We start from the raw sequence: 15,808 nt of genomic DNA, 5'->3' as shown, positions 1-15,808 counted from the left end.
AAAATTTTAAACAAAAATGATTTCAAGTCTTAGAAGCAGAAAGAGGAGGGAACCTACCTGAACATAGACAGCAAGCCAGTAAGGAAAGAAATGAGCACATTCTCTGCTGCTAACTTCAGCAGTATCACTAGGGTAAACTAGCCTGCAGACATTCATTCTGAGTTTTTGATCTGACAGTACATTATTGTAGATAAAACAGTGCTTACAAGAATCAGTATTTGTAAGAAAGCCTTGTATTATGCAGACATTTCTCATGCATTAAAAAGTACAAGGCTTCTACTCTACCGTTTTTCATTTGGGGAATCATCTATCAGTTCATTGCTCATTCTACTGTTCTATTGCACGTTGCAGTAAATAACTTCCTTCTGTTAAGCCAATTTTACTAAGAGTCTTGACCTAAGATGCAATTGATATGTCCTAAGCTTAAGTCTTGAGTAGCTACAGCTGCTGTCTACATTAGCAGCCTGGAAATCATGTAGTATCTCCATTCAGAAGTGACACCATCACTGAGACGGAACATAATGTAGTATCAAAAATGGCTAATTTTAACACTAATACTTTCCTTCATGATTGCATTTCAGTGTATTACAGAGTCTTAGAACAAGCCTTGCCAGTCTCCTGCAACTCAGCCATTGGAGAAAGATATGCAAAGCTCCTGGCTGTGGAAGAGCTCTGATCCACACTTGGTACCACCAGAGGTCATTGCCGACAAGAATTACACTTACCTGGTAGGAAAGGCACCCCAAGCCCAAAGACCATTTTCCTCCAGGAAGTAGATTTCCTTGTGTAAGGTTTACACCTTCCACCAGGGGTGTCCTGACTCCTGCCATTTCTCCAAACACAGAAAACTGCACCAATTTTCCGGGGGGGAGGAGGGGAGCACCGCCAAGACAACGATCTGTGTTCACATTCTCCCCAATAAACTGCACCAGCATCTACATGCACAGCACAGCTTGAGAAATAGAGTATCATTACTGAGGAATTAGTACCACCAACTTTCCATCTAGGTTTCCAGCTCTGGGAGCTCCTTCTTATTGACAGAATCAGACAAAACCCATCTCAAGTTTTTAGAACTTCACTTGGTAGTAGATGACCATGAGGCCTCTGCAAGAAACACCATTTCTTCCCACTGGGCCACAGCTTCCAATACATTTTCATTGCTAATTTTAGTGGTACAAAAGTCCAACTTATCTCACCCTCTTTTTCTATTTAGGAGTCTTGTACCTTTCTGTTCAAAAATATGTAAAACTCACCATTATTTTGCTTGAGCATTTCTAGTACTTCCATTTTTTGCTTTCTGCTGTTAAAAAGTTATCAGTCATCAGTTGTTAATACTCACAAGCTAACATTTGTACAAATGCATTTTTATTGTTTTAACAGAACCAAAGAAAAAGGTTGAAAACATTAGACTATATAACACATTTTGGTTTATAAATGAAGTTTTATAGTGGTAAAACATTTCTAACTGACATTCATGGTCTTTTTCAAATTTTGCTGCATTTCAGGTCTGAAGACCAATAGTGTTCAAAAAAGTCAAAAAAGCAGTAATTGCATAAGGTGGATGAGCATTCAGCTTCTACAAAACACTGCAAGAACTCATAGCAAACATTCTGAAAGAGTATCAAAGGCAACCATGATTCATAACATTCCCACAAACATTCCTCAATAAACAAAAAGTGATCTTTGGCATAAACAATTATGTATTAAAGGCATTAGTAATATTGCATTAATATCAGACAAGCAACTAAACAGTGACACTAAAAAAAAAAAACTCATGGAGAAGCCTGAATTAGGGTCAGGGGGGACATGGTGGGGGAAGGGGACAGGAAAGGGAAGGAGGAGCATTGAAAAGAAATACAGGAAGACTATTCAGAAGACTGCTTAAAAATAACTCCTACCTATTCAGTGTTATTTACTATTAAATAGAAATGACTACCTTACAATTATGTTAAAGATCTGGTATAAACCAACCAAATGCAAGACATTCAGGTTAAGGCTCTGGCATCTCTTCCTCACTCTTCCTGTTACAGGTAATTACAAGAGAACACTAAGGAAAGACCCTAAGTACCATGTGCTTCGTAACACCCAGTCGCAGGGAGGGAGTTAAGGATGAACAGGCGCTTTCTCTTGCTACGGTCAGTTTGAGGCAGATGTATTATAATCAGGTTAACTTCCCTTTTTAGATAACAGTGCAGTGGAAAGGGGAAAAAAGAAAATCCAAGTGCAGAGTAACTGTTACAGACAGGCAAAGAACAGCTGACTGTATTGTGACTCCCTTTCTTTGATTTGTTAGACTAACTGAGCAGTTTTTCACAAGGGCACTTTAATCAAGGTAGTTTGACCACACAACAACTTTTAGCAAATGGAAATGAAGGAGTCCTCATGAGGTCAGCGCTGCTCTGGGTAGAAGTTCGAAAGAGCTCCTTGCAACCATAGAGAGACCTATTCTAAAAAAGTAATTCCCTTTCTTTGTCAAATGCCAAAGGAGACTACTGAGCAATTAACACAAATATATATATATATATATATAAAGGCATGTTCAATTATGGAAGCATAAAAATATCCCAAGTCTATTTTATTAATAGATCTTTTTAAAAAAAGATATACTAACACTTTGTTCAATTTATTACTACTAGGACTCGAAAAGGTTTTTGAACTTCAGGCCTCTAAATATGTTTAAAAACAGTAAAAATACCTGAAAAGGTTTAATATTAGGAACCACTGTCAGTAGCCATCTGACTACCTAAATGTAGGATTTTGTGTCCCTGCAGTACTTGGATTTGGAAAAGCTTATGCAACTGCTATTTCATTGCTGGAAAGAAGGGCAGAGAAGCAGAAGGTCGTCTTGAATTGAACATTGTTATTCATCTTTGAATTTCTACCATGAGTGACTAGAATAACAGTAGACGGAGGAATAAAAATAAGAAAGTAGGATAATGCCCTGTGTATGTGCTCACTTGGTTTTCAAAAGGAAGGAGCCAGGGCATGACATTTTCTGGTCCTGGACATGATTATATTTGTTTTCAATATGTACAGCTAGCTTAAGAGAATCAAGATTTTCCAGCTCACATCACTCAAGCAAGCAAGAAGGAAAGAGTTCTGTGATTTAAGGCCTTCAATCGTAAGGCTCAAGCTGCCCACAATGTGCCACGAGCGTCCACTTCAAAGCATTTCAGGACAGAACAAGAGTTCTGGAATGCCCACCTAGAGGCTGACAACAGGGCGACAAGGACAGCTCCAGTTTTTGTTGACTTAACATATTGTTGCCATGCAAAATTAACATCAAGGAAAAAAAAGAAAAAAAAACTTTTCAGCATTAGGATTTTCATCCTCACTTTACAAGTGTTCTGCCTTCCTTCCTAAAAAAAAAAAAAAAAAAAAAAAAAAAAAAAAAAAAAAAAAAAAAAAAAAACACTTCTGCATGATTTAAGAACGGCTAACTAAAATTCTATTGAAAAGCTGAATGTTTATATATCAATGATTGTCCCTGTATCACTGCTAAGTAACACAGTTAGTGTCCTAGACTTTCAGTACAAGCTCAAAGTGAAGTCCATGTATTATCACATGGAAACTACTGGAATATACAGTGCATAAATGAAATGTGCTTCTGGGATTACAGAATTCATGAAGAGAATCTTCAAAAGCAAACAAAGGATAAAAACTGTCTACTACTGAAAGCAATTTTGACTTGTGTGATACCAAATGCTTTCCAAAAATACTTGAAATGCATATTCATATAATTGATACCCTTAGAATGGGGCATTAGCATAAGCTAATTTTAGGCTTGTTTACAGCACCTGTTGCTGTTAATATTTTTCTTGTTTCCAAAAAAAGGCATTTTATGTTACAGAAAACAATACTCATGTGGCAAGTGCCTACTGATACCACGGAGTCTTTCTGACCCAGCGAAGGGTGAATCCAGCATCTGTCCTAATCTTAATTGAAGCTGCTTCAGCTTCTCTCACAGTTTCCTTCACAGACTGCATGAGGTTCTGGGCATTATGAACCAACATTTCAGTTGCCTGTCAAGAAAAGAAAAGAAAATTTGTTTTAAATGTATTAATAAGACAGCAGCATTCTGCCAGTACCAGCATTCTTAACTCTGTCTAAATTATGAAGAGTAAATGAAACAATCAGCCTCTCGGAAGCCAGCAAGTAATATACTGACTCACAACAAGACTCCTCTTCATTGTCTATTTACTGAAAATCTGAATAAAGTTCAGTGTCTCAGCACTGACTACTCTCAGAAGAAAAAAACTGTGTTAAGATCTGCAGGATTAGGAAGCTAGCAATTTTAAGACATTTAAATTGTTGGAGAATAAAATATTTTCACTACAGTCCACTAGAGGGTGTTAGTACCCCTCAGATGTCAAACCTGTGCTCTACAATTCTGGAATCAAGTGCTTTTGTTAGCTCTGCTTTTTACTATGAAGTCAAGAGATTCACAAGTTGTTCATATAAAAATTTGAATGCAAATACCTCGTGGTTCGGGAGGAATCGATGTCCCAATATTAAACTGCTGCCTTTGAAGCAGAAACCAAGCTATACTAAAATTAGCTTTACCACACAGCCACGGTAAGCTTTTCAGTATTGAATTCCTAGAACACATCTAATATTACATCATCTTCCCATAAAACTGTGAAGAACAGTTCACACTACCATTAGATTTTACATCTCTTACCTGTTCCGATTCTTCATCGCTGATATTAGTTCTGCCCAGCATGGTAGCTTTGACAGTGGAAAGGATTTTGAGTTGTGTACTGATGGTTGGGATTCGCTCACAGACCTAAGGAATGAGGATTGAAAACACTTCACATTCTAAACTGAACCAATCAATTATCTGTTGTTTTTTTCAGCTAAATCCTTAGATTTTGTATTTAGTATTAAATAAGAAATAAGCATAGAGTATTGGTATGATACTTGAACTTCTTATTTTACTTCTGACTTGCTAAATTCTTTGGAAGAACACAGTCAACATTTTTCCCCTCCTCTAGATATTCTTTAAGGGTCTACTTAGCCAAATACATGTCCTGTCATTCCCAACTATCTGAGATGGTTAAAAAAAAAGGGGGGGGGGGGACTGGGTTATATTACTGCTTTAATACAAGAGGAATGACTAGGTGAAATATAAAGCAATGTAGACACTGCAGAGACTAGTATTCATAGCATATTTTTCAAGTTCTTTTGGGCACTGGCATCTTCGCCCATCTGTAACCAAATCCTGACTTTACAAAACATACATTGCAAAGAGATCTAAAAACAGACTTGGAACTTGACAAAGCTTAAGTCAAGGAAAGATACAGGTGATTTACTGCCACAGCTCCTGTGCTCCAGCCTTCGTCCATATTGAGAGAAGGCCAACGGAAGAGTACTTTTGAGGCATTTAAAAGTTAACTCATTACCTGTAAAAGGTTTGTTCTGATGCGCTTGTCAGTGCATTGCTTCGCCACCTCTTTGGCCAGCCGAGTGACCTCATCCGATGCTTTAGCAATATCCTTTGCGCACTGAATAAGGGCACGCTTGTTTCCACTCCCTCCTCTCACCAGGCGAGACATCTCTGCCATCAGCAGCGCCATCCGCTTAGCAGCAGCAATGATGTCATTACCCTAAAGCGAACAGCACCAGTTAGTGTTAGCGCTAGGCTGGAGGCTTCACAGAAGTCACTCCTGAGCAGTAGTCTACATTTTGGTAGCCAATCCCTTCAAGTCAAGGATGGAAGAATGATTTGTGCACACAGAAGAGGTTTCTTCAAGGAACAGAGAAGATCTGTACTAATGACATATTCATGACATACTTTTCTTTCTAACACTCAGGAAAAAAGTTTGCTTCAAAACTGGAAAAAAAAAAAAGAAGTGGTAAAGAAAAGCATTAGTTTGTCCATGGAACAGGTTACTGGTCTGCTGGCTAGGCTTTAAGACGAAGCATGTTATTAGCATTAGAAATTCCAGATTTCCCAGTAAAGCAACATTATTTTAAGAAGTGTGCTAAGTAGCCTGTTAAACCAAATAGCACTAATTAAGTTAAACAGTCTAGTCTGAACAGTTGAACATAAAGTTTTAAGCGGCATCTGAAGCTGAAGTTATTTAAGTATCAGTTATACTGCTACCTTACTACAATTGTAAAAGAAAAAAAGGAAGAGAATCTAACACAGAATTTTTGTCACAGGTTGTGATGCAGTAATGAGATTCAATGATCTCCTTTACTCTTTGAAAATGTAACTTCCTTTTTGATAAACTCTCCCCCTTTAAAACGATGCTTCCAGGGGAGAAGTATTTTTGATATTTTAAGTGGTAATCCTCAGATTAAATTCAGATTTCTTATATTAAATAGTTTACTACAGTTACAGAAATACTTCTGAGAAATATTTGCAACATATGAGCTAAGTATGACCAAGGCAAAAGTGTTTCTCATACTCTGTTCCAGAGAAAAACCTAGTGCAAGAAAAAGCAGACCCAGATGATCCATTGTTAATATAGTCTGTTAGTATATTTAGATTCAACTTTGCGGAAAGCTGTTGGACAAATGTGAAATATGTGGTGCATGAAACATTCCTGTTGTGTGGATGAAGTATTAGCATAGTGAGTTTAAGTATTAGTACACTTTTTCTTCAGTATAATTCCATGATTAATGACCATGAAGTTCAGAGCAAGTAGTAATAGCAAGAAATCAACTTAGCAAATGTATTCTCTATCCCTGTGCACACACTTTCACGACTCACTACTAGTAAATTTAAGAAGAAATCCCAACATATTATTAAACATCATACAGATATGGGTGATAAAGAAAGCTGAACTATTTGTTACCGTGACCTAATAGCTAAACAGTTTGCTAGTATAACCACTTAGAATGCAAGTGACATAACAAAACTTTTCCATGTTTTCACGTAGGAGGATCAAGTAATTAGGACCAGTGTCATTTACGAAGCCCTCTAACAAGTTATCCAAGCATCAGAATCTGAAAAGGACAAGAACATTTTGAAAGCCCTTCTTAAGAATAGTTTACTGTATACATACACATACACACCTAATCTTAGTTATAGGACATCAACAGCCGTACTTTTTGCAGCATGCCATTTCAAAAAAAAAAAAAAAAAATTGTGACCAGACTGGCAAACGTTTGTGTTTAGGCAGAAGAAACAGGGTATATGTGAATGTCTGAACCTCATTTACACTTCCATTGGTTTCATATAAATACAATCTCAATTGAGCAACTAATGCGTTCAGTGCAGCTTCTTAAAAAAAGAGAAAAAAAGAATTCCCTCAAGCAACATTCGCAAATCAGCCAAGTGCAAGCCAACAGACAGTCCTCCTGAATAAACTCTGCCATACAAAGCCATTCCTTGTTCATATATATTTTAGTTGATGGCATCAAAGGAGGCAAAAGCACAATAGACATGTTAAAATGACTTCTTGAATGCTGTATATTCTGTTGCATCATTACAACAGTCATTAAGAAACCATTATCCATGGCTTCACAGGTAGCCAGAATTAATGGAAAAAAAAAAAAAAACAAAAAAACAGGGGGGATGGAAGACAACTTCTATTACAATTTGAAAACTGCCACAACAAATAAGGACAGGCAAATGGAGACGAAGCCGTTTAATATTAGTAAGTGATCCAAATCAAGCTTCAATCCGGCATTGACAGACAGACCTAACAAACTTGTGAAGCCACTCTCAGTCCTTAAAATGAAGTGCAGACACACTTATTCATTCAAAATCATGGGATCTAGCAGGGATCAAGAGTGATGCAAATGTGCCAGCGTTCCCCAATGGCCGGATGCACACAGACCAGTCGCCCGGGGGAGACTCAGGAGTACCTTACTAGACCACTTGGTTGCTTCTCGATGTAGAGACTGAGCAGCGGCCAGAATGGGCTGGTTAACAGGCTGATTGGTTGGCATTAACAGCAGCTCAGGCTCGTAATCATCTTCAATGTCAGAGGGGAGAGTGAATTCAACATCTGCATCATCCTCCTCATCTATATCTACACCAGCCTCAGCGGCTTCATTAATCACAGTCACATCAGGCTTTGCAGGTGGCAGCAAGGGTGGAGAAACAGGGGACAGTTAGTATGAGAAGCAGAATTTGGTAGAAGAGCATGAACTGAGCTGTTTTAGTGACCAAACATCCTCTTGGCCTCTAAGGATAAAACAGGACAGCTCTAAGGTCAGAGGGAGGAAGGAAAGCACAAGATTAGCAAAAGGGAAACAAACATTTCACTTGTGAACCGAAGTTACCAAAAACATTACGAAATTACAGTTCAAAGATGCAGCAACATTTTTTCAACTAAGCATACAGCTTAAAAACGCAGAGGCTGATTTTCAGAACAACATTTCTCTGGCAAGACAATGATGAGATGAATGGATTTTCTGTTTTAAAGAAAGCCGTTTTAACTAGATAGAAGCAGGCACAGCAGTTGAGGATTATGGTATTTGTGTAGACAAAGCTTTGTACAGAAGCCATTTCACATAAATGTAAGAAGAAAAGATAGCAGCAGCAGCACAGAGAAGTCACTGACACACCGCTTTGTCATGTAAAAAAGGGGGGAACAGGGGACTGCAGAAGTGAATACTGAGGTACCGCAGATAACATCGAAAAGAACAAAATCAGGTTATGAAAAGAGGAGGTGATGCTGAGTGTCATGAATGCTGTGAATATTATAGTTCTTTAAAGAAAAGAAAAAAGACTGAAATGAAATCAGTAAAGAAAGAGGATTATGAATCATATTATACTGTTTTGCCACAACATGTTGTATCCATTACCTTAAAGGAAAAAAAAAGGATTCAAGCAAATACAGAGTTAAGGGTAGATCATATAAAGAAGAGGTAACAGTGGTTCAACAGTACAAGTGTTTAGAATATAGCAGCATTTTATTAAAAAATATTCTACACATTTACTAACTGCATTTCTCTCACTAGAAACAAAGTGTGAAACAAACCAAGCAACTCTTATCAAAAAGTATGCATTTTCAAAGTGTTTTGCTTAAGAATATGGCCTTTTATAGAAAAACACCTATAACAAAGGAAAAAAAGCCAAAACTTTGGAAGGAACAAGTTATAACATTTATATACTGCCAGACTGACTCAACTTTATAGAAAGACTCATCTTTAAGTTCCAGTCCCATGAAAAGCTTCCAAGTATCTCCTCCTTTCTAAAGGCAGCTTTGATGCAGAAGCCTAACTGAAAAAGCTAAGTTTTATTATCTGAATTATCCCAGTGGGGAAAAAAGGCAGAAAAATCTACAGCAACTGACAGTGTTTGATTTGTGCTCCGTGAGAAAAATAGAATGCACAGAAATCCAGAGTCCATTCAGTAACAAGGACTTGAGAGAGACAGAAGAAAAAAGCAACCAAGTTTAAATCTTACAAGAATGAAGAATGTCAACAAGTGTTTTAAAAAACAAAGTACTTCCCCTTCCATAAGCATAACATGTAGTAAAATATCAGTAGGATAATGTAATTAGGCAGATAGAGCAGAAGCTATTTGACACACAGTCTGCTGCCATCTGGCATGAGCAAGACCTTGTGTTTCCATCTTTCTACATCTAATCCACACTCCTCAGTGGCACTGTGCATCACTCTCTCTTCCTCCTCCACCTAATAAGAAAAAATATTTTTTTAATTTCTCAAGTCACTTTAAAACTCCATACTTTTCACTTTGAGTATGACTACCTAAGAAAGTATTTTAAAATTAAAGCACAGATCGTGGGTGCTGGAAAAAACATTACTGACAAATAGTGTCCTACTGATCGCTACCTCATTCCCTGAAAAAATATTGACAGAATAATTGCACTCTGTTATTACTGAAATGAGACTGTTTAGAACTAGAGAAGGATAAATGTCAAGCTAACTCCCTGGTCTGTTGGTCTCATCTTATGTAAACAGCAGTGAACATAGTGTTTCAAAATCCAAAGATACTAATTTTACACCTTTTCCACAATCAGCAAAAAGTTCTGTGGTCTACTGCTTTGCTTTGATACATAAATATTTTAATAACTAAATTATCTAATATAAAATATATATATATAGTAAATGCATTTTATTACCTATTGTGTATTAAGTTACCTGTTCTGGAATTCAAACATTAAAACACTTCTAGGGAACTGAAGATAAGATTTTCAACCTCAATTATCTTTTGAGACAACTAATAAATACTAGTAGTATCTCTTTAATAATATGAAAATTGATGCGGCATATCCAAAAGTATTGGAAAAATAAATTGAACTTTTCATGTTATGGAAAATACAAACTGATTTGCAAGATTTCTTTCGGATTTTATCCGTACTTCCACACTTCTTATGGTGCACATAAATTTAAAGTTGATTCTGTCAGCTGTTTACATTTATCTTTTATTCATCATCTAACCACGAGGGGAAAAAACAGCTTTTAAAAGCCAAATTCTGACCTTAAGTTATACCTGCAGAAGGCCAGAGCTCAGAGAAGTCCTTACTCAGTTGATACCAGAGGCAAAACATATCTCTTTAAAAAAGAGAAGCAAATGAGTTATATTTGCATTTGTTAGCCAGAACAAAAACTTCAAACTACTTTGTCATAGCATTGAAGTTGGAAGAAAATGAAGGCTTTTGTCCTTGATAGCAAGAGCAACTCATTACACAAAAGGAATTTGTCCAGGACAGCTATATATGGTCACTTTTCTGATCAGAACTGCACTGCATTAACTGTGTAGAAACTTTCAGCTCCTCCCAGAATTAAGACAACTCATCTCACGAGTTCTGCAGCCAGGACCTGTAACATCCATGTGGACTTCACAAAGTCAGCTAAGAACAGCAGTCAGATTGCCAGTCTAGGAAGTCTTACGCACTAGTGGCTCTCTGGGCAATGCTAGCTTCAAGGATCACAAACATCTTAGCATGGAAGGCACATAGGCTCGTGCAGAGTATGTTAACAAAGTGTTTCAGCAACTCTGAGTATTAGAACAGTTATATATAGTTCACTGAGCAGTTTGAAAGAGTTTAATTCCTCCTACTAAAACAATTTTAATATCTAGTCTCTATAAGACTAATCTCTGCCATCACCAGTTCAGAAATAGCATGAATGAGGGCCTCATTTACTTGACAGTACCCCAATAAAGCTTCTGCAGTCCGACTTCCGCAGGCACTCCCCTTCAGGCTGCTACGCAAGGGTGGCCAAAGAACAGAGACTGTAAAGCAACTGACAAGTGTATTTTCATATTCACTCATACTACCCCGTTATTATACTATATACCCTGTCCATACACTGTTTAATTCTGTATTGAAGTCCATCTTCATATCTGTCTAGGATTTAATAGGACCAATGTAAGAGTGTTGTGGTAAACAAACCAGGTTTCCCCCTCCCCCTCCTCCAGTTTAAGTTGAGCAAAAATAGACATTTTGGGGACCTGGACTGTTTGCCTCTTTGGGACAAGCACATTATTTATAGCATAAGTTATTCAATACTCAAGCATGAAACATCACTGCCATAGTTTTTACTATTAAGTTTAAGATGTTGAAGAAAATCAACACCCTTCTCTCCAGAGATACAGAACATTCCATGTCTCTCGGAAAACCTGTCTACAGATTTGCATACATTTCTGTCTTTGACACCTATGCAAAGCACCAAGTTCTTCACAGACAAAAATATCAGAAAGATTAAAGTTTAGAATTTACTATATAGTTTGGTAGCAGATAGCCAGCTGAAGAGTTATGACATATACAAAATCACAACTATTAGCCAAAGGCCAAAATATAAAATTATGGCAGCTGACTTTGGACCAGATTAAAACATTGATACAGGAAAATAATTCCCTTCAGCCCAAGATAAATACATAACAACTTCTTACCTTGCTAGACCATTTCCGAGCTTCATCGTGCAACTGCCTAGCAGCCATCATCATGGGCTGATTAATAGCTTCTCCTGCTTTCTGCTCTGGGAACTCTTCATCCTTTTCTTCAGGTGGTGGTGGTCTGGGTGGGGGAACTTCACCTTCTGGTAGTGGTGGTTTTGGAGGAGCAAGCTCATCAGTCAGCTAAGGAAGCAAAAAAGAAAAAAAAACCCTCTTCAGTGCAATGAAATAGTACACAGATCAAGCCAGGGATGGTGTCATGGCTCATGCCTTCTAGTTTTTCCAAGGGCTCTCTGTTACAAGAGAGCCATGCTCTTATCTTTTCTCTTGAAAGCTGGGCTTTTTTTTTGCCTTTTTTTCTTTTCTTTTCAGGCTGCTTGTGTGTGTGGCTGGCCAAGTAATGCATTTTGTTTCTAGGGAATAAAAATTTACTCAAGTAATTTCAGTATGCAACCTACACTTTACCAAGGGTAACTGAATATTCTGTTACAAACTGTGCTGCACTTACACGAAGCTGCTCAAGGTCTGGAGGAGGAGGAGGAAAATCTGGTTCCTGAGGCTGGAAGGCTTCTCTGACTTTGGCTACGGCTCCCAAGATTTTGTATCCAGAATCCAAGAAACTCTTCTGCAAACCTGAAAGAAAAAAGTCCCATTCCAAATTCAATAAAGTCTAGCAATTATTATCATCTAGAACAGCAAGAGTATCCCCAAAATATTCACATAACAAGATATTGTGCAGAATGCTCATATACCTATGTGAAATTATGTTTACATAATTTACAATGGATTTCAACGTTTGAAATGTTAGTTATCACATATGTAACATGCATAAAATAAAGCCTGGACTAAGCAAGAGTCATTACAAACAACCAAAGTAGTTTCCAAAACAATGTTTATTCTAAATTCTACAATATTTTCTGTAGAAGTAATACAACTGTTAACTTTCCTTTTCACTTCTTTGCATTTAACAAGAGCAAGATCTAGCAGTTAATAGTGTCACCTCAATTCCACAACTCTAGGATTTAAGTGTACACAAAAAAAATGCACGCATGTGGATGCACAATTGTAACAAGAGAAAATGAGGACTACTTCCTCTCATTTTCAGTAAGAAATACATTTGAAATGAGCTCAATGAATCCTTACCAGGATCAGAAATGTTTCCTGCCACAGCTTTCGCATCCATTACCATTGGTGATATAGTTTTGCTTAGCTCATCAGAGGCTGCTTTAACAGCCTCCCGGAATTTAGGGTCCTCTGAATTTTCAACTTCCCGTTTTGCAACCAGTAGGATGCGGTTTGCTCGTCTAGCAATGCTGGTTGCACCAGCTACCAGCATCTGAGGTTGAATATTGGCCATTGCAACTTTACATTTATCAAGATCTTTCTTAATAGCCTCTTCTGATGCATCCAACAGAGACTTAGTATCAATGGCTTCATCCACCAAGCCTAGGATAAAAATTAAACACATTAATATTCTAACTTCATCTGTGGAAAGGGATATTTGCTATTCCAGGGGACAGTCACCATCAGAAAAAAGTACTTCCAAACAGGAACCAGAGTAGACCATCTGTATTAGCACAGTTTTGTTTTTACTTACGTGGCTCATCTAGCACATTAACTGTAGTCAGAAAAGCTGATCAAGGCTTCTTCCCACTAACGACATTGTGAGCTCTTTTCGGCTGTGGAATGTAGCTGAGTCCAGAGTTGGCTTGCACAGTATAAGCAGCAGAGCATCCTCCTCCCATCAAGTTTCTTTATGTATATTCAGTACTTTTTATTACCTCTCCCTTTCATACAAAAAAGAAAGGCCCCTCCAGCTGTGCTCTCTCCTTATGGGTGATATATAGTGACAAGGCAGTAAGATTTAAAATACCCATAGGGCAATTAAGGGATTGTAGAAGGAGGTAGTATTCAGTGAAGTGAAAGTATACGGGTAGCAACCTGCTGCAGGGGGATTTGCACTTCAGAAGGACTGAAGCATTTGTCTCAGCACGATTTAGTAGATCAGCAGCTTTGTTTCATTCATTGCTTTCATCAAGCTGTTACATCATTTTGAACACCTTTTCTTGCCCTCATTTAATTATCTGTCCTCATTCAGCATGCCAAAATCATGTTGAAAGCAAAGCAAGAACAAAAATACTCTAGCTGCTATAGTGATATACTGTTAAAATCAGTAAGCACAAAAAGAATAATGTTCTGTTTTTCCCAAGTAAGAACTAAAGCCCAGTTTACTCCCCTGCTGCTCAAAATTAACACCTGTGAAACAAGTTACTCTATACATGTTGTATAATACACAAATTTCTGTGGTCATAGAGTACACTCTCTCATTTCTCTGAAATAATATATTTTCAATTAATTATTACTTTCATGCATGTTTCATCAGTCTAAACAGAATGGGGAAAATCCTACATCAGCTAGTCAGCCACAAGTATAGTCTTAAATAGAAATTCCTGTTTTACCTGTCATTTTTTCTACATTATCAATCCATTGGTTTTTCATAGTCTCAAAATGCTCATAAGCAGCTTGATTTCCAGGATTTCTCAGAAGAATCCGGGCAGCTGACACTACCTGCCAATGGAAAACATGTTCAATTACAAAAATACCAATACTTAAGAATAGCATACATTTTCTTGAAAATGCATTTGTCTTTCAGGACTAGATGTTTAGCTCCACACTTGTAATACTCTATTAAATCTAGTTCATTCACTTCTAGTTGCATGAAGATTTACAGCTTCCAGAATTCACTGCCAAAAATAGTGTTTTCTGGAACTTCCATTAGATGCTTATCATATATCAAAAATTGTGGGTTTTTTTAATGAAATACTACAATATTTGAAATCACTAAAAAAGCAGCACAATAGCAAAGATAGTCTTGCTACTGAACAAATGCTAGAAAGTTTAATTTGAAAAAATTAAAGAATGTGTTTTCCACTTAAATATTTTATTAACTCTCAAAGTAATTTTGCTGCAAGTCTAAATTCACTACCGCTTCTGGCCAGAAGCTGAAGAGTAAGACGTGCCATTTAATTCGTTTATTCTACATGATATCATATACCCAAATATTTGCCATTTTCCTTTTAAGGGTGCCAGCACTATGTTTTTCACTGGTATTAATAGCAGAAGCACACAGGAAAACCTGCTGAAGTCCTCCTCAGGCCATTTAATAGCATTTTGAGACTAAGGAAGCAAACCTGCGGGGTAAGCTCTCTTGCTGATTTCACAGTTGCCTGAATGCCCTCCACAGTAGTTTTATTAGCTGTTCCAACTGCAGCTGCTTTTTCTGCTGTAGCTCCCAGTCTGGCAGCATGGTTTTCAAAGTTTGCTGCTCTTTCATCAAACACCTAGTTGTAAGCAGAGAAAATAGGTTAGACAAAAGCACAACTTCTCTTAACAAAATAGATTATTTCTCTTTAAGCGTAACAGACAACTTCCGTAATCTAAACTTAATGTACTCCTGACAGGATGCAAGAGGACATGGAAGCTTTGAAGCAGTTTCATTTTTTTAATGTTATTGGACTTTTACTTGCTAAGTTATCCCATCAAAAGATATTATCACACTTCTATACCTATGAGATATTAAATACATTAATCCTGACCAGTATCATAACAAATATTGAGTTAATAGAAATAGAACTCTTGATTTAACATGTATAGATTAATCTTCAAATCTATAAACTAGAAGTAAATACATTTGGAAGATAAATACTGTGTTTTTTTTTTTTTTTTATCCTAGGAATTGAAGCTCCACTTTGGGGAAAAAAAATCCCTCCTTCCACAGTCCTTATTTATTCAAGGTGCAAAATACTTTGACAAAAGCTATCCGGTTGTAAAGGCAAATTCCAATGCCTTGGGAATCATTTTGATTATGTTCAAACCAACTAGCCAAACACAGCCGCCCACCACAGAGTGAGATACTTAACATGAAGCCAGAAGCTTTGAAGTACAGGGAAATGATTACATAGCAAAAGAACAAGTTAAATACAT

At 37.2% G+C, this 15,808-nt stretch overlaps 1 protein-coding gene across 4 annotated transcripts in view; it reads right to left on the bottom strand.

Annotated features, from left to right (window-relative positions):
* Nucleotides 1–3,403: 3,403 nt before the first annotated feature.
* The window catches only part of VCL (vinculin), a 63,438-nt gene continuing 51,033 nt past the window's right edge, over nucleotides 3,404–15,808 (bottom strand). Inside the window, exons 14-22 of one of the 4 annotated variants that reach the window (XM_062580685.1) lie at nucleotides 15,016–15,165; nucleotides 14,284–14,392; nucleotides 12,968–13,270; nucleotides 12,333–12,457; nucleotides 11,822–12,007; nucleotides 7,819–8,028; nucleotides 5,403–5,606; nucleotides 4,682–4,786; nucleotides 3,404–4,022 (exon numbers count right to left, since the gene is read on the bottom strand). In XM_062580685.1, the coding sequence (XP_062436669.1) occupies nucleotides 3,876–4,022; nucleotides 4,682–4,786; nucleotides 5,403–5,606; nucleotides 7,819–8,028; nucleotides 11,822–12,007; nucleotides 12,333–12,457; nucleotides 12,968–13,270; nucleotides 14,284–14,392; nucleotides 15,016–15,165 (1,539 nt within the window). In that variant the 3' untranslated portion in view covers nucleotides 3,404–3,875. Of the gene's footprint in view, nucleotides 4,023–4,681; nucleotides 4,787–5,402; nucleotides 5,607–7,818; nucleotides 8,029–9,040; nucleotides 9,598–10,405; nucleotides 10,480–11,821; nucleotides 12,008–12,332; nucleotides 12,458–12,967; nucleotides 13,271–14,283; nucleotides 14,393–15,015; nucleotides 15,166–15,808 lie in introns of those variants that run through there. The other 3 variants (XM_062580682.1, XM_062580683.1, XM_062580684.1) reach the window with 3 other exon arrangements.

This window comes from Rhea pennata, chromosome 7 (genome assembly GCF_028389875.1).
Source record: "Rhea pennata isolate bPtePen1 chromosome 7, bPtePen1.pri, whole genome shotgun sequence".
Classification (NCBI taxonomy): domain Eukaryota; kingdom Metazoa; phylum Chordata; class Aves; order Rheiformes; family Rheidae; genus Rhea; species Rhea pennata.
The sequence above is the reverse complement of the archived record's forward strand: the minus strand, read 5'-3'. Positions and strand labels throughout refer to the sequence as shown.